This window comes from Giraffa tippelskirchi, chromosome 4 (assembly GCF_054371585.1).
Source record: "Giraffa tippelskirchi isolate mGirTip1 chromosome 4, T2T-mGirTip1v1.2.pri, whole genome shotgun sequence".
NCBI lineage: Eukaryota > Metazoa > Chordata > Mammalia > Artiodactyla > Giraffidae > Giraffa > Giraffa tippelskirchi.
This window is the reverse complement of record NC_137278.1, coordinates 76,039,813-76,061,939: the sequence shown is the minus strand read 5'-3', so window position 1 is coordinate 76,061,939 and position 22,127 is coordinate 76,039,813. Positions and strand designations below refer to the sequence as shown.

Genomic DNA, 22,127 nt, shown 5'->3' with positions numbered 1-22,127 from the left:
TCTCATTTGTTATGTCTTAAGATGCTTGAATAGGATTACTGTGTAACTTTAGTGTACAGGCTTTGGTCATATTTTCTTCTTTCAAATGAGAATAACATTGTGAGTTATCTTGTCTCCCCAAAAAACCTGCTAAAAATATACATTTGACCTGTTGGATATTTATGAAAATATACGGCTTAAAATCCAAATTATTAGCATTTTTACAAATACATCTTAAAGTTGGTAATCCTATTTGAGACCACAGGCCCTAACTGGCCATAATCCTATTTTCACTTGTGTTAGTTTGTCTGTAGAGGAGAGTTAGAAATTGTTCAGGATAGAGGGAGAACTTATAGTGTATGTTAGGAGAATAAAAATTCTAAGTAGAATTCTCTTTTGGTGTTCCCATAAGGGAGAGGTCATGTCTTAAATAAAGTTACGTGTATGGAGAACAATCTAGAATAAAGAAGGTCCCATATCTCCCATAACTCCCATAACACAGGCAAATTTTTATAGATTGATCCAGTCTAAGTGTTTGTTCATTAGACGGTGTATAGAGAGTTAAAATTGGCTGTTGCTGCTTCCTGAATTCACCAGTGCAACTTGGTTATTAAAACTATGAAATTGAAAAGGAAAACAATATATTGAGATGTGGGAGACTCTGAGTCAACTTTCATAAGCTTAACTTTTGAGAAAAGCTCTAAAAGCTTTTCTTCATCCAGTTGTGAATCAAGATTTTTCCATTGAAAACTTATTTCTCCCCACAAACATTAGAGATTCAAATACCAATGGCAAAACAGTTTCAATGGTTGAGATGATAACATGTCAAAAAGCAAAATATATTTATCTAAAACTGCTGTAATGACCATCTGCCTCTTCTAAGTTCATGGTATTGGGCACATAAAAACTCATGTGATTTCTTTTTCAACTGTTTGTTTCTGCTAAACTTCACGCTCTCAAGTTGGGCTTTTCTGTATTCATTCTAGAAGATTCACATTTTTCTCAGATTGAAGGTCTCCTAAGAGTTCTAAATGGAAGAGCTTTATCAGCTCCTCACACAATTGTAATATCTTGAAGACTCTCAGTATCTGGCCGGAAGGAGAAATGCCATCAGCTAGCCAGCAGTCTAGGACAGTTGCCATGGAATAGGTGGTCTTTTTTCCAAGCTACTTGGCTGCCTAGCCCTTTTAGTCCCCCTATAGTTTGAGTTCTCTGAAAAGGGAAGCAGTTGTAGAGAGTCCTTGTCCCCCCACCTACCGCTTGTATTCAGCCTGTCACTGTCCCCAGGGATGTCAGGCCCAGACCAGCTGCTTATACTTCTGCCCAGTCGATCCTGATCTGCAGGCCGGACTGCTATCTGTCTCCCCGTTTTCTCTTGTCTTGTCTTTATGTCTGATTTATTGTGTGAGCTTCTGTCTTCTCCCTCAATTAGGATGTTTTCCGGTTCAGTTGTTTTATTTCTACCTAAAATTATAACTGTTTTCAAAAAGATAATTGCAAATATGTTCAATTTGTTAATTTTATTTCTAATGTGAGTGTTTGCTACCTGTGATATTTACAGAGTTGGGATGCTGCTTAATGTCTTCTATTAAATTAGGGTAGAAACAGGACATTTAGGACCCATGTATATTCTTAACGTTTCATCTTTGTTCGTTGGAATAGATGTTTTAGTGCATTTTGAGGGATGGGATTGATAAAGGAGAAAATTTTGACTGCCACAAAGGGTCTTAAGGACTGTAATATCTTGTATCCATAATTATTACTGGCTAGTACTAATGAACTATAAGAACTATTTAAAATGTAAAAACATCAAAGAATATTAATATGAAAAAAAACTGTTTTTTTCAGCCAAAAGATATTGCTCACTTTTGGGAGCTAGGTGGAGGAACGTCTTTACTGGATTTAATTAGCATACCAATCACAAGTGATACATTACGGTAAGTGGGGCCAGTGAGGAATAGCGGTTAGTAAGTATCCAGTGGAGGGCACAGGATGAACATGAGTTTTTTGTGAATCAGAATTCGCAGGGACAGTTTTATGTTCCTGAAGGTTTACCTTCACTTCCTTTCTATGTGTCTGAACTGTAGTGCTCTCAGAGATTTTAAAAGAACCAAGGTTCTGGTTCCAAATTAGGAAAGGAGTACGTCAAGGCTGTATATTGTCACCCTGCTTATTTAACTTATATGCAGAGTACATCATGAGAAACGCTGGACTGGATGAAGCACAAGCTGGAATCAAGATTGCCGGGAGAAATATCAATAACCTCAGATATGCAGATGACACCACAAGTGAAGAAGTAAAGAGCCTCTTGAGATGTAAGTGAAAGAGGAGAGTGAAAAAGTTAGCTTAAAACTCAACATTCAGAAAACTAAGATCATGGCATCTGGTCCCATCACTTCATGGCAAATAGATAGGGAAACAGTGGAAACAGTGACAGACTGTTTTTCTGGGCTCCAAAATCACTGCAGATGGTGACTGCAGCCATGAAATTAAAAGACGCTTGCTCCTTAGAAGAAAAGTTATGACCAACCTAGACAGCATATTAAAAAGCAGAGGCATTACTTTGCCAACAAAGGTCTGTCTCGTCAAAGCTATGGTTTTTCCAGTAGTCATGTATGGATGTGAGAGTTGGACTATAAAGAAAGCTGAGTGCCAAAGAATTGGTGCTTTTGAACTGTGGTATTGAAGAAGACTCTTGAGAGTCCCTTGGACAGCGAGGAGATCAAACCAGTTCATCGTAAAGGAATTCAGTCCTGAATATTCATTGGAAGGACTGATGGTGAAGCTGAAACTCCAATACTTTGGCCACCTGATACAAAGAACTGACTCATTAGAAAAGACCCTGATGCTGGGAAAGATTGAAGGTGGGAGAAGAAGGGGACGACAGAGGATGAGATGGTTGGATGTCATCACCGACTCAATGGACATGAGTTTGAGTCAACTCCAGGAGTTGGTGATGGACAGGGATGCCTGGCGTGCTGCAGTCCGTGGGGTCGCAAAGAGTTGGATACGACTGAGCGACTGAACTGAACTGAACTGAAGGTTCTGGCCTGTGCTGAAGTGAGATAGTTGGCATCCAACTAGTAACATATTTTGCAAGCCTACAAACAAACAAAATATGTCAGATAACCTTGGGCAATATATTCACTTGGCAAAAGAAAATTATTTCAAAAAATAAATTTGAAAACTCAGTTCTTTTTAATACCCATCCAAGCATGAGCTAATTCAGCCCCTGAGTTTTTCCTGCAACTGGGTATTAAGTCTCCTTTAAATTTAATGGCTTCCTTGGTGGCTCAGGGGCCTGCAATACAGGGGACCTGGGTTTGGTCCCTGGGTCAGGAAGATCCCCTGGAGAAGGGAATGGCTACCCACTCCAGTATTCTTTCTTTCCAGGAGAATTCCATGGACAGAGGAACTTGGCAGGCTGCAGTCCATAGGGTTGCAAAGAGTCAGACATGACTGAGTGACTAACACACACTTGAATTTAATACTAATTTAATACTAATGTTAATATCACTGAGGGGCTTCCCAGGTGGTGCTGGTGGTAAAGAACCCACCTGCCAGTGTAGGAGACAGAAGAGACACGGATTAGATCCCTGGGTCGAGAAAATCCCCTGGAGAGGGGCATGGCAACCCACTCCCATATTCTTGCCTGGAGAATCCCCATGGACATAGGAGCCTGGAGAGCTACAGCCCATAGAGTCACAAAGAGTTGGACACAAGTGAAGCGACTTAGCACGCACACACACCAGTGAAGAAGCCTCATGCAATGAAAGTTTATGAGTTAGAAAAGGAAGAAAGTGTCTGTTTGCTGACCTTAAAGAAAAAGAACCTGGGGGAAAACCTCAAGCTCTTTGGTGGTATTTTCCTGAGGCTGATTCCCACATGTTGGCCAAATCAGATGTGGAAAATTGTGACATTTCTCACAATGTTCCTGGGAACCCGTCTTAGCCAAAGAAAACAGAATTAAAAAATCCGAAATATCTTACTGTTGTCAGAGTTTAACACAGACCATTGCTGCTGGACCAGATACAAAGGGCTTGACAATTATTTGTCAAATTTCAACCATTAAGATCTTTAGAATTTTTTCTTGTTAACAGGATAATTGTTTTTCCATAACTAGCTAGTAATGTTGGCTTTCTCTGTCCAGTAATTTTTTTTTTTCGTTTAAAGAAGTAAAATTTAGTGTCTTTTACTTATCACAAAAATGTTTTATGCTCATAAGGAAAACTTGGAAAAATAGTGAAACGTACATGGAAAGTAAAGCATCTGCAATCATATGAAAAAGGACTATTCTCAACATACTGAGGTATTTCTTTCAGTGTTTTCAGTGATGTAAATATACTTTGTACAGGTATGAGATATTGTGTATACACATTTAGATCTTGCTTTTTCACTTAAAACCACCATTTCCCCCGACATTATTTTTTAGAATCATGGGATTTTACAGCTGTGTAGTTCTCACTTGTCCTCTTTTAACAGAGACAAATAATTGAAGCTGCCTGGGAATTAGGGCAACTCATGGTGGTGTGGCTGAGAGGAGATGACAGGGGCGGGAGCAGCTGAAGGAACAAGAGCTGCCGGCCAGCATGGCCTGAGGCAGACAGGAGTAAAAAGGCTGGGAGCAGCTCTTCCCAGACTGTGAGCTGGCTCCAGTTCTGGCCCTCTTGTCACATCACCTTTCTGTATTACCTCACTTCCCTTCTCTAGACCTCATGGGCTTGTAGAAATTCTGGTTTCTGCAGAAAGCCAAATCTTTCCACAGTTTCTTCACTGCCTCGTTTTGTGAGTTCCTGGTCTTTCCATGGAATCCCAGAGCAGCTGGAGCCTGCCTCAGGAGAGGAGAGGGGTCAGGGTGATGATGAACAGAGGGCAGGGGCGCCACAGGCCTGGGTCCAAAGCAGCTTTCTGAGTGGTTGACAAATTCATGGAAAACATTTCACTCCTCATTAGTTGCAAATCTCAGAGTGTTTTGTGACTGGAATTAATTTGACATGTAATTTCCTTGAGTTGGACAGAGCCCAGCAACCCTACCAAATGCTGTTAGATACTGTTTTTCTTTAAAATGACTGTTCATAGAATAATTATAGATGCATTGAACATTGCCACAGACCTTAGATAATTTGTAAGAAGGCATTTCCTGTAGTCCACTTCTCTGTTTTCAGAGATAGTGTTTTATAAAAAATTTTTTTAGCTGTCATTTGCTATGAAGGCAAAAGTAACACAAGTGTTTGCAGTGCAGTGGAAACATAAATTTTAACCTTAGAAAAAAGTTGAATAATCCATTTTCCCTTTGATTAAAACAAAGTTATCTTCATTTGGAAAAAATGATGCACTTTATATATATTTTACCACAGTAAAAAAAAAAAAAGGCTAAACCATGGTCTTCTTTTTTTTTTTTTAACATTAATCATGCTAAAACTCTGAATATAAAATTAGTTTCCTTTATATATATATACACACACATTATAATTAAGAAAAGCTGTTTCTGAGCTAATTCAAATGAAAGATATGGTTGGCTAGACAATTTAATGGCATAATAACTTTATAGAAAATCTAGGTAGTGTCTAAAAAGACTACTTTCTGGATTTAGACCTATAGTATAGAATTTAGCTGTTGTTTTGCTTTACACAAAATAGCTGATTTGCTCAAACTAAACAAAATAACTGTTGTTGTTTAGTCATTAATTTGTCCAACTCTCTGCAACCCCATGGACTGCAGCCCACCAGGCACCTCTTTCTATGGGATTTCCCAGGCAGGAATACTGGAGTGGGTTGCCATTTCCTTCTCCAGGGGATCTTCCCGGCCCAGGGATTGAACCTGCATCTCCTGCCTTGACAAGTGGATTCTTTAGCACTGAGTCACCAGGAAAGCCCAGATAACTTGACTATATTATAACTAGCATATATTATAATTCCTTGCTATTTCTGCTAGCAAGGAAAAAACCAGTTTTTTTTCTGTTGATCAAAGATATATTGGCCCATGATTATGGCTGTACAGACTTATTACGACCATTCTCTATAATACTCCTAGATTTATGTTTGTTTTTTATTGTAAAATAACATAAAATTCACCATTTTAGCCATTTTTAAGTGTACAGTTTAGTGACATTCAGTATTATTCACATTGTTTTGCCACCATCACCACCATCCCTCTCCAGAGCATTTCATCTTCCTAAATTGAACCTGTACCAGTTAAACAATAACTTCCTACTTCCCCCTCTTCCAACCCTTGACAACTACCATTCTAGTTTCTGTCTCTATGATTTGACTACTCTAGCAGCTACCTCATGTAAATGAAATCATCCTTTTGGGTCTAGTTTATTTCACTCAGCATAATGTCTTCAAGATTCATCCATGTTGTAGCATGTGTCAGAATTTCCTTCCTTTTTAAGGCCGAATAATATTTCATTGTATTCATATACCACATTTTGTTTACTCGTTAACCCACTGATGAACATTTGGGTCATTTCCACTCTTTTGCAATTGTGAATAATGCCGCTGTGGACATTGGTATACAAATACTGGTTTGAGTCCCTGATGTCAAAACACCCAGAGGTGGAATTGCTGGATCCTCCTATGATTTTTTGAGGAGCCACTGTACTGCTTACCACACTGTCTACTCTGCTGCTTTACATTCCCATTGGCATTGCCCCAGGGTTCCAATTTCTCTCTATTCTTTCCAACACTTATTTTCTGGATTTTTTATTTTTATTTTTTATTGTCGCTAACCTAATGGGCAAGAAGTGGTTTTGTGGTTTTGATTTGCATCTCTCTAATGATAATACCGGACATCTTTTCCTGTGTTTATTGGCCATATGTATGTCTTCAAATACAGAAACGTGTATTTGAGTTCTTTGCCCATTTTTAAATTGGGTTGTTGGTTGTTACTGAGTTTAGATTTATGTTTGATATACATGAACGTGAGCATGTGTGTATATGGTCATGGTGGTGGAGTGTGTGGTGGCCTGTAGTGAGGTAGCAAGGCCTTTCAGAGTGGTAGGTACAGCGGAAAACCATGTAGTTCTGGGTCTAAATACCAGCTCACTAGTTCACTAGTTATATGAGTCTGTGCCTCAGATTTCTAATCCATAAAATGGCCATTGTAACATTTTCTAGGAAGTCTTGTTGGGTTAGGAGGAAATAAGCTAGGTAGACTCCAGGCAAGGTCCATCAGTAAGTGTTTTCTTCTCCTTCACCACATTGTTGTATTGTTGCTGCTGCTGTGATTATTATTTTTGCTTCCCTTCTTTGGAACACACAGCAAAACTGAGTCTAAACATGGCACTGTTGGATCCAATTGCACATTATATGAACTGGACTATCAGTTCAAACAAAAAGTTTGGTTGTAACACTTAAATAGGTTGTAATACTTTAAAACACTTAAGTGTTTAACACTTAAACACTTTTCGCTAGGGAAAAGCACTGGAATAAATAAGGCTATAATTTCGGCATATTTTTCTTAGAAAATTGCTGGTTTTTTTCTTATAGTGTTATTCTTAGAAAATACATTTCAGTATAGTAGGGTTTCAAATGGTAATTATTTTGAGTCTTTTTTTTTTGAAAGATGTTTTTATTTCTTTAGGACGTTTTCTATTGTACTTGTTTTGGATCTTTCAAAACCTAATGACCTTTGGCCCACCATGGAAAATCTGTTGCAAGCCACAAAACTTAATGTAGATAAAGTGATAATGAAACTGGGGAAGAAGAATTCTAAAGCAGCTTCTGAAATGAGACAGAAGATGTGGAGCAATATGCAGAAGGACCATCCAGTGAGTTGCTGCTGGGATTATTCTTGGAATTCTTAGCCCCACACATAGTTAAAGATAACATCACAAACAATTTCTTTAGATTTTTATGCATGAGTTGAAATTCATTTGATGTGGATGAACCTGTTCACTGGAAAATTACAGCAATTAATAAAACCTCAGAGCCAAACAAGGAAAAAGATTTCATTTGTCTTCTCATTAGACATCTACCGTGATTGTTACGGCATATTACACCAATCAAAAGGAACAGAGTTTTAAAGCAGTAGTTTGATACTGATTTTATAATCTCTGTGAAATGAAGATACAAAACCAGGTTGTACAAATGTCACCTGGCAAAGACCAGATAAGGATACAGTTTTAAGCAAGGAATAAAGTTTTAACAGCTTTTACTGTCATTCTATACATTCATTTATTGTCTGTCACATAATCAGTATCTTTTTATCATCTGATAATTAAACTATCAAGTTGCAGTATGGTAACACAAGTCTTTTATGTACAATCAGGAATGTCATCATCTAGAAAACTAAGAAAGTTATCTTATATTGCCCAGAGTTCATATGAGTGTGTTTTACATAAGGAATATCAAACAAAACTGATAGTTATGGTTCCCGTATATGCAGTATAAATGTTATTATAACAAACAGTTAATACAGATAAAAACAGGAAGCAACATATAAGAAAAGAACAGAACATGAAGAATAAATATGGTAGCTTAGGGAATTGTCATTTCTAGTTTTATGCTTGAGAAATGTAGCTTCAAAAATTAAATATTGGAGCAACCTCTCTCAAGCCAGCAATGTTAACACTATGGGCAGATTTAAAATGACCTAAGTCGTAGAAATTGCTGAATACATAGTAGTAAACAATTACAGTGAATCAATGAAATATGTTTGTTAACAGGATCGTGAATTAATTGACCCATTTCCAATTCCTCTGGTCATAATCGGAAGTAAATACGATATTTTTCAGGTGAGCTCTTCCACTTCTAGTTGAGCTTGTTGTACATGCTTGCCTAGCCTTTATAGGAGAGAAACAAAAGTAATAATGAAATGAGAAAAATGACTCGGGGCAGGGGAGAAGTCAAGGAGTCACACATCTTAAAGATTTTGGAAAAGAGAATATAGTTGGGAAAGAGAAAATAGGTGAAGAACAGTGAAACAGTGGAATGATGGGGATAAGGCAGATTTAGAAACTGAATCCGGTCCAGTCACCAAGGGACAGGACTTATGTCCCAACTTTTAAATTGAAGAAAGTAGAAAACTGGTTTCTTCTTATCTTTGCTTGTCAGAGAATCCTTGGGGTATTCCACTTGATAAAATGTGTGCTTGTATCTAAATTCTATTGAGCTAAGTGTTTAAACAAGGAAAGATCTGACAGTGTAGCTCTAGAAGGCTGCAGCTATTGTTCAGCTTCTACAGAACCAAATGCCAAGGTAATGGAATCCTACTCAAGGTACCTTTCAAAAAATGAAGAAAGAATCTATTTCTGTATTTAATAATTTGTACTTTTCTGCTACAATACTAGTTCTCTCAACTTTTTTCTTTTTAATAACATAATGTCTTCAGGATTTTGACTCTGAGAAGAGGAAGGTAATATGCAAGACACTTCGATTTGTTGCACATTATTACGGAGCATCATTAATGGTTTGTATGTTTCCTATCCTTTGGGTTTGAACAGACAGTAACAAATTTGGAAAGATTACCAGCTTGGTGCACAATAATGAATGTGGATGCTTTTAGTAATGCATGTCATTCTCTCCTTTCCATTCCCATTGCCCTCAAAGCCTCTTGTTACAGAGTGTTTATAATGTATTTCTGGAACACACACTGCTAGATAGCCTACCATTTCCTTGAAGTGAAAGTTCTACATTTTTAATAGCCATAAATCCCCATCCGTCTTAGAGATAAATTGGTTATTTATCTATTCATTTTTTAGTTTTCCTTTAAGAATTAGAATCTGTATTCACTTAAAAGAAAAAAGACTAACAATTTTTTTTTCAAAAAAGCTTTAAAAATGCTATTTGTCGTAGAGGTTAAAAATAATGAACTTGGGAGTCATGCTGCCTGGATTCAAATCTCAGGGCAACCATTTACTAGATACGGGGTCTCAGATAAGTCACTTAACCTCACTGAAGCCTTAGTCTCCTCCAGGGTAAAAAGGACAAAAATAGTCCTACCTTCATAGGGTTGTTGTGAGGGTTAGTAGCAGGAATACACCTGAAACCCTGAAACCCTTAGCACAGGGCCTAACACAAATCTCAATAAAGGCTGGTTCTTGTAACCATTAGCATTATCTTCCACAGCAGGACCAAATGTTGCTAGATATCCTCTAATGCAATAAAATATAAAAGCATTTTTATTTTTAAAAAAATGCCTCCCGTTTGAATGCTCTCTTTTGCCCTCTAAATCAAGTGCTCAGAGGAACCTGTAGACAACATGGCCTAGTCCCCAGCTTTCATGGCTAGTATATTGAGACTGAAAGTAATAAGTATGATCTGTATTTAAAATTCTTATACTTTCCAGAATACTCCAAATACATTTTATTATGTACTTCCTTAAAAATCATCACCTTTTATGTTTGAACTGTATCTACCTACTTGCATATTAGGTTGACAAAGTATTTTGGAAATATTCTTTTTTAAAAAATTATATTTCATTTTTTTTCCATTATGGTTTAATTACAGGATAGTGAATATAGTTCCCTGTGCTATACAATAGGACCTTGTTTATCCATTCTGTATATAATAGTTTGCATCTGCTATTCCCAAACTTGCAATCCAACTTTCCCTCACCCTCTCTACTCTGCCTTGGCAACTACGGAAATATTCTTTACTGTTTTGAAAAGTAACTTACTCATTCAAAGTAGCTTACTCATTCAGGGTACAGAAGCAAAGACCATGGATCTTGTAGTTGCTTACTTTCGCTTCTAGATAAAGCTCCACATTTACTTCTGTTTAGTTAGCTGAGGAAAATCCCTCTCTTTGTTTAGAAACAGATCACATTTGATGATCCATCAGTGCCCAGTCTGCTCTTAGCAGTAAGAATTTAATAATAGGTGAAGTCAGATCAAACCAGGCCACAGCAGACCTGCAATTAGTCATGGCTCACAAGACCCTAGAAGTCCAGGAACTAGGGAAAGGATCTGAGAATCTTTCATCTCAGCTCTCAGTAAATCAGAGGTTGGTTTTAGAAGAGCATTCTGGACCACCATGGAAACCAGAGAGCTTTTCTAGCTTCCCAAATCAAGAAGAGAGCGGCCAGAGCTAACAAAGCCCCACCTTTCATTTTCACTTCCACTCTGACCTTAGAATCCAGACTTTGGTACTTACTGCTTTCCAAGGTTCAGTGATATAGAGCAGTTTTTGTTTTTTTTTTTTAAAACATAGTTTATCCTTTATAATTCAGTCAAGAATACTAATTGAGTAATATGAGCAATCTAATCAAGTTAATAAAAACAAAAAAGAGAAAAACATTGGTAAGTAGGACCAGATTCAGTGGAGAGCCCCCAGGATGGTAGGGGACTTAAAATTATGATATATGAGGAACAGCATAAAATGATATTCTGGCATTTGGAATGTGATAACAGTCTTGAAATGAAGGACTGATCCATGGGAAAGGGGTTAAATGTATGCTTTCTTAGAGTCAAGAACAAGGAATCAGTGGGGTTTAGTTCAAATTAAGAAATTTCTAGTACTGCCATTATCTGAAAATGGAATGAGTTGCTTTTGGAGATCATGAATTCCCAGGCATTGAGTTCATAAGTAGAACTCTACATACATTTGTGGAGGATGTTTTCAAGGCAATTGACGCAGCAGATAGGGGTTGGGATTGGGTTGAGTTAGAAAAACTTCTCATGTCCTCCCAACCCTGCAGTCCTATGAAATACACTTGTGATGAGGTTTTTTTCCTCACCATATAGGAAACATAATAGAGAATACAATGATGATAAAAAGTTGTGTTTTTAAAATTCAACTGAAGTTTTCATATTAGAATATTGTCTCAATAGAAGCATAAAATTGTTTCAATTTTTAAAATTTATCAAATCTTATATATTCACATGAGTGTTCTCCCTTGAATAATTTCACCCTGGTAAGTTAAGTGTTAGTCACTCAGTTGTGTCTGACTCTGCGATCCCATGGACTGTAGCCCGCCAGGTTCCTCTGTCCATGGAATTTTCCAGACAAGAATACTGGAGTGGGTTGCCATTCCCTTCTCCAGAGGATCTTCCCAATCCAGGAATTGAACCCAGGTCTCCTACATTGCAGGCAGATTCTTTACCTTCTGAGCCACCAGGGAAGCCCTTTCCCTGGGAACCTGTTCTTAATCTGAAAAGTGAAAGTGAAAGTCACTCAGCTGTGTCCGACTTTTTGTGACCCCCCCATGGACTGTGCAATTCTCCAGGCCAGAACACTAGAATGAGTAGCCTTTCCCTTCTCCAGGGAATCTTCCCAACCTAGGGATCAAACCCAGGTCTTGAACGAATCTTATCCTGAACACTGATCTCTTTACCTTATAATTACATTTCATTTTGGTTCAAGATTGTTTTTCCTACTTTCATACATCTTAGTCATTCTGATTTGGCTGGGTGACCTTGGTATTTCCAAAAATTCAAAATTAGTCTTAAAAGGTTTTGTAGGGTAGCCATATGTCCTGGTTTTCATCTGATTTCTCAGCTTAATGATTAATAGTACCCACACAGTTTCATTCTTCTAAAATATTCTGCTTATGATCACTTGGTTATAGACCACCGCTGAGAATAGTCAGTAGCTTACTTTGCAAACTCTAAAGGCAAATCCGAAGAGAAGTTTTAAAGTTGTTTTAGTGAGTATCAGTATTGTTAGACTAGTCTGCAGCTCCCACATTAACTGCTTTGAAGACAGCAGTATGCCTTTGGATGGAAAAGTTATTTATGATACATACCTCCTATTTTTCAACCAACCAGATTGCATTTTGGTAATGATTACGGTCCATTTGTGGGAGTAGCTGAAATGATTAGTGCATAAACACAAGTCCATACAATAAATATATGATGCACTCATGAAATTTTGAAGAGTGAGTTAAAACAAATTTATTGAGATTTCTTTCTTTTCCTTTATTCAGGTTTTGTTTTGCTTACTCAAACATAAGATTCTGTTGGGCAAATAAATAGTAATTCTCTCTGCAGTCTGTACTTGTTGAAAGCCATGTTTATTTTACCTCTTTCTGTGATTTGAAAGCAGAGCATGTAATTTATTGTCCTGATTTTTTTCTTTTTAGTTTACCAGTAAATCAGAAGCTCTATTACTGAAAATACGCGGAGTTATTAACCAATTGGCATTTGGCATCGACAAAAGGTACCATTAAAATATATTTTAATATCTTTTTTACCTTTTTTTTTTGGTATTCTCTCATCTGATTACTGTTCTCACAAGTCTCTTGTTTCTTAACTGGGAAAAATGCCTCAGATGACTGTTCTTAGATAATCTCATATTATCTCTTGCTTCTTATATTGTTTAAATATTTAGCATATTTTACAACTAAAATGTTATATAATAGTTGGAAACTTGAATAAAATAATCATACTATTATACTTGTTTCCTTTTAGTAGCTCTCTCACTATTATCACTTTTTTATATTGATTGGAAATGAATTGATCATTTTAGTAAGTATTTTTCTTAGCCTTGCTGTCTTTCTTGGTTTTGATTTGAGGTAGTTTGGGTCTTTTTTTTCTCCTATAATACCTTTATTAGCACTATACTTTATTTTTTGAATCAGTTATGTTAATAATCATTCATTCATTTTGAGAAATGCTCTCACAGGGGCTAGATATAAAACTTGGCTCTTGTATTTACAGTAGGGAATGGCAGGATATTTGATTGCTAAACTAAATTAGATGCTTTTTTCTTCTTATCCGTGTAGCAAATCGATATGTGTGGACCAGAATAAACCTCTGTTTATCACGGCAGGATTGGATTCTTTGAGTCAGATAGGTTGGTGAACTTAAGATTGTTCTATTTGTTTTAACTGCTTATTGATTTTATCCTACTGCCTGTTCATCTCCTAACCCTAACCACCATTTCTGGTTTCATTAGTATTGTTGTTATGTCTTATGTATTTATTTGTGTACATTGTATTGATGCAGAATGCATCACATTGACATATTTGTGATGAAAGGGATGTTGGCACATGAGTGACTGATTTCTGATCTCTATATCACTAAAAAAAATTGCATGTGCTTTTTTCTCTCACTGATTTCCAGGTACTTTTAAATTTTAGCTCCTTGGGTTTAGAAGAAAATCAAAAGGACAGAGTAGTCAGGAAATTCAAAGCTATATATTATAAGCAATGATGAAAAATATAAGAGATTCAGGTGTTGGAAAAACTCAAAAAGAACACAGTTGCATTAACTAGGTATGCCTTAATTTTTTGTTATGTAAATACTTCATCTAATGGGATGTTTCCTATACTTATCCCTAGACTCAGGAAGCAGAAGAAATTTCAGGAGTTTGTATGGTCAAGCTCCCTGTCTTCTCACAGAAGTAATTTCATTGTAGAGATTTTGGGGCCTAGCAACTCTGTACTCTGGGGTTGGCCTAGTTTGGTTTTAACACTAATGAACTGTGGTTTTCTTTTTTCCCACCCCCCGTTACTCTTACATGCTGAAGTTGACTTCAAACGTAGAGATCTTTGTCATGAGATTATAGATTGAATTGGAATGAAAAGAACAGAGGTGTTAATGATTATAAAGACTGATTTTTATAATTATAATTATTATAATTGCCAACTTAATTTCATTAGCAGTGAGAATCACTGTGTGTAATGATAGAAATGCTGATGGAAATCTTTTGCTCCTGTAAGTAGTTGGAGGTCAGAAAAGGGTCGAAAAATACTGAATTTAAAAAATCATGGAGCTTGGACCTCATCAAAGTTAAAAACTTTTGCTCTTAAAAGTCCATGTGAAAAGAATAAAAAGATATGCTACAACCTGGGAGAAATTTTGAACTACATGCTTTACAAAGGACTAGTATCTTGAATACATAACAGTAAAAAAAAAAAATCCAATTAGAAAAATACGTAAAAGATATGGCCAGATATTTCACTAAGGATATACAATAATGGCAAATAAGCACATGAAATGATATTTAATTTCATTACATGAAGGAAATGCAAATTGAAACTACACTGAGATATTACCACACACTTAGCAGAATAGTTAAAATATAGTGGTAACACCAAATGCTGATGAGGGGATGTGGAGAAATTGGATCACTCATACATTGCTGGTGGGAATGTAAAATAGCCACTCTTTTTTTTCTTTTGAATTTTTTATTTTGTATTCTGGAGGAGGGCATGACAACCCACTCCAGTATTCTTTCCTGGAAAATCTCATGGACAGAGGAGCCTGATGGGCTACAGTCCATGGGGTCACAACAAGTTGGACATGACTGAAGTGACTTAACATACATTAACATACATTTTGTATTAGAGCATAGTTGATTAACAATGTTGTGATAGTTTCAGGTGAACAGCAAAGGGACTTAGCCATACATATACATGTATCCATTCTCCCCCAAACCCTACTCCCATCCAGGCTGCCACATGACATTGAGCAGAGTTCCATGTACTAAACAATAGGTCCTTGTTGGTTATCCATTTTAAATATAGCAGTGTGTACATGACCTTCCCAAACTCCCTAACTCTCCCTTTCCCCCAACAATCATAAGTTCATTCTCTAAGTCTGTGAGTCTTTCTGTTTTGTAAGTTCATTTGCATTATTTATTTTTAGATTCCACATATAAGGAATATCATACACTATTTCTCCTTCTCTGACTTACTTTACTCAGTATGACGATACTCTCTAGGTCCATCCATGTTGCTGCAAATGGCATTATTTCATTCTTTTCAATGGCTGAGTAATATTCCATTGTGTATATATATATATATATATATATATATATATATATACCACATATTTATCCATTCCTCTTTTGATGGACATTAGGTTACTTCCATGTCTTGGCTATTGTAAACAGTGCTGCAGTGAACACTGGGGTACATGTATTCTTTCAGATCATGTTTTTCTCCAGATAAATGCCCAGGAGTGGGATTGCATGGTCATATGATAGCTCTATTTTTAGTTTTTTAAGGAACCTCCATAGCAGCTGGTCAACCACTCTTGAAAACAGTTTGATGGTTTCTTATAAAACTAATCGTGCAGCTACCATATGACCTAGAAACTGCACTATTTGACATTTGAGAGAAATGAAAATGTATGTTCACATAAAAATCTGTACATAAATGTTCATGATATCTTTATTTGTAATAGCCCAAAAGTGGAAACAACCCAGACATCGTTCAACAGGTAAATGGATAAACTGTGGTATATCCATACCATGGAATATTTACTACTCAGCAATAAAAAGGAACAAACTATTGATATATACAGAAACTGGGGTTACTCTCCAGAGAATTATACTGAATTTTAAAAGCTAATCAGAAAATGTTACATATAATTCTATTTATATAAAATTCTGGAATGAAGAGATTTTAGAAATGTAGGAAAGATTAATGGTTGTCAGAGGTTAGGGACAGAACTGTAGGTGGGGAGGGAGGGAGAGGGACCAAGGAGGAGGTGAGTTTGGTTCTAAAAGGGCAACACGAGGGATCCTTCTGGGAATGAAACTGTTCAGTGTCTTGACTGTGGTAGTGGATACATGAACCTTCAAAGGTGATAAAATTGTGTACAACTTAATACACACACACACAAGTGAGGACAAGGAAGAAATTTGGGAAATCTTGATAAGAGTGGTGGATTCGATCACTATCTTACCCACCAAAGTGGTAAGGAGGCCCTGAAAGATAGAGTGAAACAGTGAACAGTGTAGATGCTAGAATAGAAGGAATGAGAAATCTCAGGCTATGCATTGAAAATGGCCAAGAAGTGGCAGCGTATTTTCAAATTTTTCACATTAATTTTTAAATTATACAGGCAATGCATAAAGACATTCTCCTTATAAATCTTGAAATAGTACATATACAATCAAGTTTAATATTCCATTTTCTATACATGTGAATGTGGTATAGACAAAAACTATTTGTTTTAATACAGTTGTATTATTCTGTGTCATTTTGAAGTTTTCCTTTTTTACTCAGTACACCTTAGTGCTTTCTCCATATTAATGCTACATATAGGTCTGTTTGGAACTTTGACTGCTGGATAGTGTTACAGAGCATGGCTATGCATAGTAATTTAGTTCACTCTACCTCTATTGATGGACATTTCAGCTGTGGCCAATTTTTCACGAATACAAATAATGCAGCTCTGTGAAATCCTTAATGGATGTATGCAGGTGTTTCTAAGATAAACATTCAAAACTAGAATTTCTGGTTAATAGGATGTGATTTTTTAGTATTGTCATAGTATTTACTAGTGCCATATTACCCTCCAGTATAGCTTTCACAATTTGCATTCTATTCAACAGCACATAAGAACATCTGTTTCCTTAAACATTCACAAACACATGAGCATGTCATATTTTCTATTTTTCTTGAGCATCTACTTAAGTGCATGGAAAGAGAATTACAATTTACTCATTACTCTGTCTCCTCTCCCTCTGGAACTAGAATCTGTCCCAGTGTCTTGTTACACTGGGCTGAGGTAAATTTTAACAGTGATTATAGAAAAGGAAATGAGTGATCTAAGATTTAAGTATCATCTATTTTATTGATAGTAATAGTTTATAATGTTTTAGTCAATGCAGTCATTTGAATTAAAACTTCCAATTTTAGGATCTCCTCCTCTTCCTGATAATGACATTGGAAAGTTTCATGCCCGTTCACCAATGGAACTGTGGAAAAAAGTGTATGAAAAGCTCTTTCCACCAAAGGTATCTATTTCTCATTCTTTTAAAGCAAGAATTTTCAGCACTATTCAACAGTTGGGCTTCCTCTTGTGACTCAGCTGGTAGAGAATCCGCCTGCAATGCGGGAGACCTGGATTCAATCCTTGGGTTGGGAAGATCCCCTGGAGAAGAGAAAGGCTACCCACTCCAGTATTCTAGCCTGGAGAATTCCATGGACTGCATAGTCCATGGGGTTGCTAAGAGTTGGACATGACAGCGACTTGCGCTTTTTCACTTTTGCTGTTATTCATCAGTTATTGGGAAATGTTCAAACAGGCCTATTATAGTAACTTTGTTTTCTACTTACATGCTCAAATCAATTAAACGCTTGCTTAAAATCTACTGTTATGTCTGACCCTGTGGGGCTGAAACAATGGGTAAGACACAGTTCTCACTTTGCTTCCAAACAGAGCTCTTTCTGGTTGTTAGAGAAGGGAGAAACAGCATCCAAAAGGGAGAGAGAACCTGGGGAATTTGAATTGGCCTTCAGCGGTGATGAAGGCCCAAAAGATCAGCCTTTACTGGCTGCCCAAGAAACAGGAACTTCGCTTGTGAGGTTGATGATGGTCATTGAAGGTTTTTGGTTATGGGCATGAAATGACTTAACAAATTGTGATTTCAGAGTATCAACACACTAAAAGATGTTAAGGACCCTGCACAAGACCCTCAGTATGCTGAAAGTGAAGTTGATGAGATGAGAATTCAGAAGGATCAGGTATTATCCTAAACATTTATTTCATCTTGAGTTTATCACAGAAATATCCTTAGAATTCCATAAGTTTTTCTCAACTTATTTACTTAACTTTTTCCTTTCAAAATTATTTATATATCTTCACTATATATATATGCATATATATATGTGTATATGTATATATATATATATAAATTCTGATATGCATAAAGGAGGAACTAAAGGTCACATAACATTCTACCACCCAGAGATGACCTAGTGTTCATATATGCTTTTTGGACTTTCCAGTATACTTTATGTTGAAGACGGGTAGTAATTCTTACCTCGCTGTTGGGAAGACACTTCCATAATATTCTTTTATTTGTGGGATTATTTAGAAGGTTTTGTTTTTTATTAGGACATTTAGATGTATCCATACTTTTCTTGGTGGCTCAGACAATAAAGAATCTGCCTGCAATGCGGCAGACCTGGGTTCGATCCTTGGGTTGGGAAGATCCCCTGAAGGAGGGCATGGCAACTCACTCCAGTATTCTTGCCTGAAGAATCCCCCTGGACAGAGGAGCCTGGCAGGTACAGTCCATGGGGTTGCAAAGAGACGGACACGACTGAGTGACTAAGCACAGCAGTTTAGATACTTTTTTCATATCAGAAAGATTAAGGACTGCCTAATCTGAAAGCACACAGTTGACAAAACCCAGGAACTCTCAGGAAAGTGATTAAAAGTGGAGACTGCTTTCCATATATGTGCCCAGATAGCATCATTTGTGATACACAGTCTGATATAAGAATGTAAGAGTTGGTAAATTTTTATCATGATCCAATATTGAGATTTTCCCAGATCTCCTTTTAGTTTGATAAAATGAGTCATTGTGAAGAATATAACCTTATATAAATAAGCTCAGTAAATGGAAAGCCCTGACCACCTCTCAGGTGGGATTTGTAGAGCTGTGTAACTGTTGCTAGGATAAGCTGAACACAGCCACCCACTGTAAGCAGGGACCAGGGTCTTTTTCTCAGCAGTCGCCTTTCACCTTCTGGGGCCCTAGAATAAGTAAGCAAAACATTTTAAGTACAGAAGACTCCTGAAAAATATGTCATGAATATTTAGAGGGTGTTGTAGCTGTAGCAAAGTGAGAGGCATGTTGCAGGAACACGAAAATGACCTCATGTAACCCTTATTGTGTTTTGCAGCTTGGCTATAGAGATTAGTTGGAAGTCATCTCTGAATTAATATTTATCTAGGAGTTAGTGACTAACTGCCATTGTTGATAAGATTATCTCTTTATATTATACAGTGATCCCTTTTATACACTTATTATTAAAGGGCAAGAGTATTTCTGAGCATCTTCAGGTTTCACATTCAAATCCATCTTCCCTAACTGACCTAAAACCATATGAGTTTTGAGTAGAACTGGAAAGCAGCCCCACAATACCTGTATCATTCTTCCCTTGTACCTCACCAATTACCACATTCTCTGGACAATATATTTTTTTAGACTCACTTGAAAAGTTATAATGTCCTAATTTTGCCTCTAAAGCAGTTTCATTTATGGTATTTTAGTAGATCAATTGATTTTAGTTTGCACATGTAGTACCCACCTCTGCTTTAAAAGTCATGCTAATGATTAGCAGTTGATACTCAATTATTTTATAGACGTTCACTTCCAAATTTTGACATTCTAATATCCAAAACTTTTATATCCTTTCATGTTCTTCCAAAGCCGTTTCAGGGCCTTACATTGTTTCCAGTTGTCTACTGATAAACACAGAATCTGATTTATGTGTGAGAAAACTCTCTGTAGATTAATTTTGAAAAACCCCTATTTCCTACTAAACATTTAACAATACATTTTCATTTTTTATATAGACAAGATAGTCAATGCCACTTTTATTAACATAGCCTATAAAAGAATTCATCTGCTGTAGGTGAAAATCTAGTCTACAGCTCTTTCTAAAAACACTGCCTTCTTGATCTTTTAATATGATTATTGCTACACTAACATTTTTCAGTGAAAATAGCATTATAATCTTTAGATTTGATTTGCCTATTAAAGAATAATATCCATCTAAAAGAAATGTCTCACTCAAGGTTTTCCATAATCACACAAAATTATGTCCCTCCCTAAAAGCAACTGGTAAAGACTTGACATCTATACTGTGTACTATGTGTCTGCATACCTTTAACCCAAACAGTTACTGATTCTTGTACTTAGGAAGAAAGATGACATCCTGTTTCACTGAAAATCCAGTTGCATATGAGTGGAGGGCTGGCCCTGGGCCTGAGACCAGACCTGATCCTCCGTTTGACTCCCTCCCATCCCCAAGTCTCATTATTAGTGGCTTAAATAATTAGGTATCAAACCAAAATTTAGTACCCTTAAGCTTTGGCAATGAAATCAGAGCACGCCACTTCTAAGATAGAGAGGCTAATTCATGAGTCCCGTTCAGTTCCTCTAATACTGAGCCTTCAAAAAAGCCCAAGTCGTGTAGAATCATCAGGCAGGAAAGATGTGTTCCTTTAAACCACACTTCACTTAAACCATACTTCTGTTACATTATCCTGCCAGTGAGGGGGGAGGCACTGAGACACAGTAGTCCATAATGCCTTACTGTAAGTTCTTGGTAGTAGAACATGTCATTTATGATCCCTGTCCAGAATCCCTTTTGCTCCCAGTCCCCACTGATGCATGAAGATCCTCACAAAGACTGGAATTAGTCCCCCCTGGTTTGAGGATCAACCTTAAGACCCCTTTTCACCTTTTCTGCAGACTAAATGTCTTTCCTAATTGGCTCTCTTTTGTCAGACTTCACATGGGCACCAGAAAATAGTTCCTTGGTATTTACTATTTTTTAAAAGTCTTCCAGTTTTAAAGCACTCCTGATTTTAAGGGAGTTGAGTATAAAAAGCACTTGCTAAACTCTTCTACCTCTTTTCTATATTTTATTGTTAAAGCAAAAAAAAATGGAAAAGGTTGGGGTAAACAGTTATTTTTAAGGTGGTCTTGGTTCAACCATACATATACATTTTGAATCCCTGTTTTCAAAAAACTCAACTGATTTATAATCCCCAGGCCTATAATTTAAACACAGACACACACTGATTGATTTACATTGATTGATTTACATGTTGGGGGGAAATGTTTTTTACTGTCCTCTATTGCAAATGGTGTTTTAAGCATTATATATATTTATATTTGAAAACTTTAGAAGCTTTTAAGAAGCAGGCTGGAAACCCTTTTTGGTTTTGCTTTCTCTTTTAAAGTGACTCTCTAGAGTGGCCATGAAGAACTGTAGTGTCAAGAGAGCCCTCTTAGTTGCTATTCCTTTAAAACATCATCGTATAATGTTGAGGTCGCGTGAGAGCAGTACTAAAGATCTAGTGAACACAGTGAGTTCTATATCACACCAGTTACTCTCCATCCTCCTTCTGGCATGGCTGGGGGACCAGCCCAGTTCTGTCACTTTACTACTTACAGAAGGGAGAAACTACTAGCACAGAATCTCAAAGCAATGCCCTCACCATTACCATTGGTAAAAATAATAATAATAATTCAGCACTTCCAATTAAAGGCAAAGTTTGTGATAACTGATTACTGTGTATTCTTTATGAGCTAACAATCCTTGAAACCATGTTACAGGTAAGATAACTGGTGAACTGAGTTAATGTCATTAAAAATAAACCAGCTATAAAGACTACTTTGGAGTTAATACTATTGGAAAAAATTCTTCAAAGTCATTATAGTGTTTTGAAACTTTCAACATTTAAATTTTAATAACTTAGGATATACATATGAAAGATCATCTGCCAT

At 36.7% G+C, this 22,127-nt stretch overlaps 1 protein-coding gene across 3 annotated transcripts in view; it reads left to right on the top strand.

The window, feature by feature from the left end:
* DYNC2LI1 (dynein cytoplasmic 2 light intermediate chain 1) overlaps nt 1-22,127 on the top strand; it is a 47,477-nt gene that overhangs the window by 15,437 nt on the left and 9,913 nt on the right. For 2 of the 3 annotated variants that reach the window (XM_081591963.1, XM_081591962.1), the window contains exons 5-12: nt 1,828-1,916; nt 7,564-7,750; nt 8,648-8,716; nt 9,313-9,390; nt 13,003-13,079; nt 13,645-13,715; nt 17,515-17,612; nt 18,250-18,342. In XM_081591963.1, the coding sequence (XP_081448089.1) occupies nt 1,828-1,916; nt 7,564-7,750; nt 8,648-8,716; nt 9,313-9,390; nt 13,003-13,079; nt 13,645-13,715; nt 17,515-17,612; nt 18,250-18,342 (762 nt within the window). The remainder of the gene's footprint in view (nt 1-1,827; nt 1,917-7,563; nt 7,751-8,647; nt 8,717-9,312; nt 9,391-13,002; nt 13,080-13,644; nt 13,716-17,514; nt 17,613-18,249; nt 18,343-22,127) is intronic. The other variant, XM_081591964.1, reaches the window with a different exon arrangement.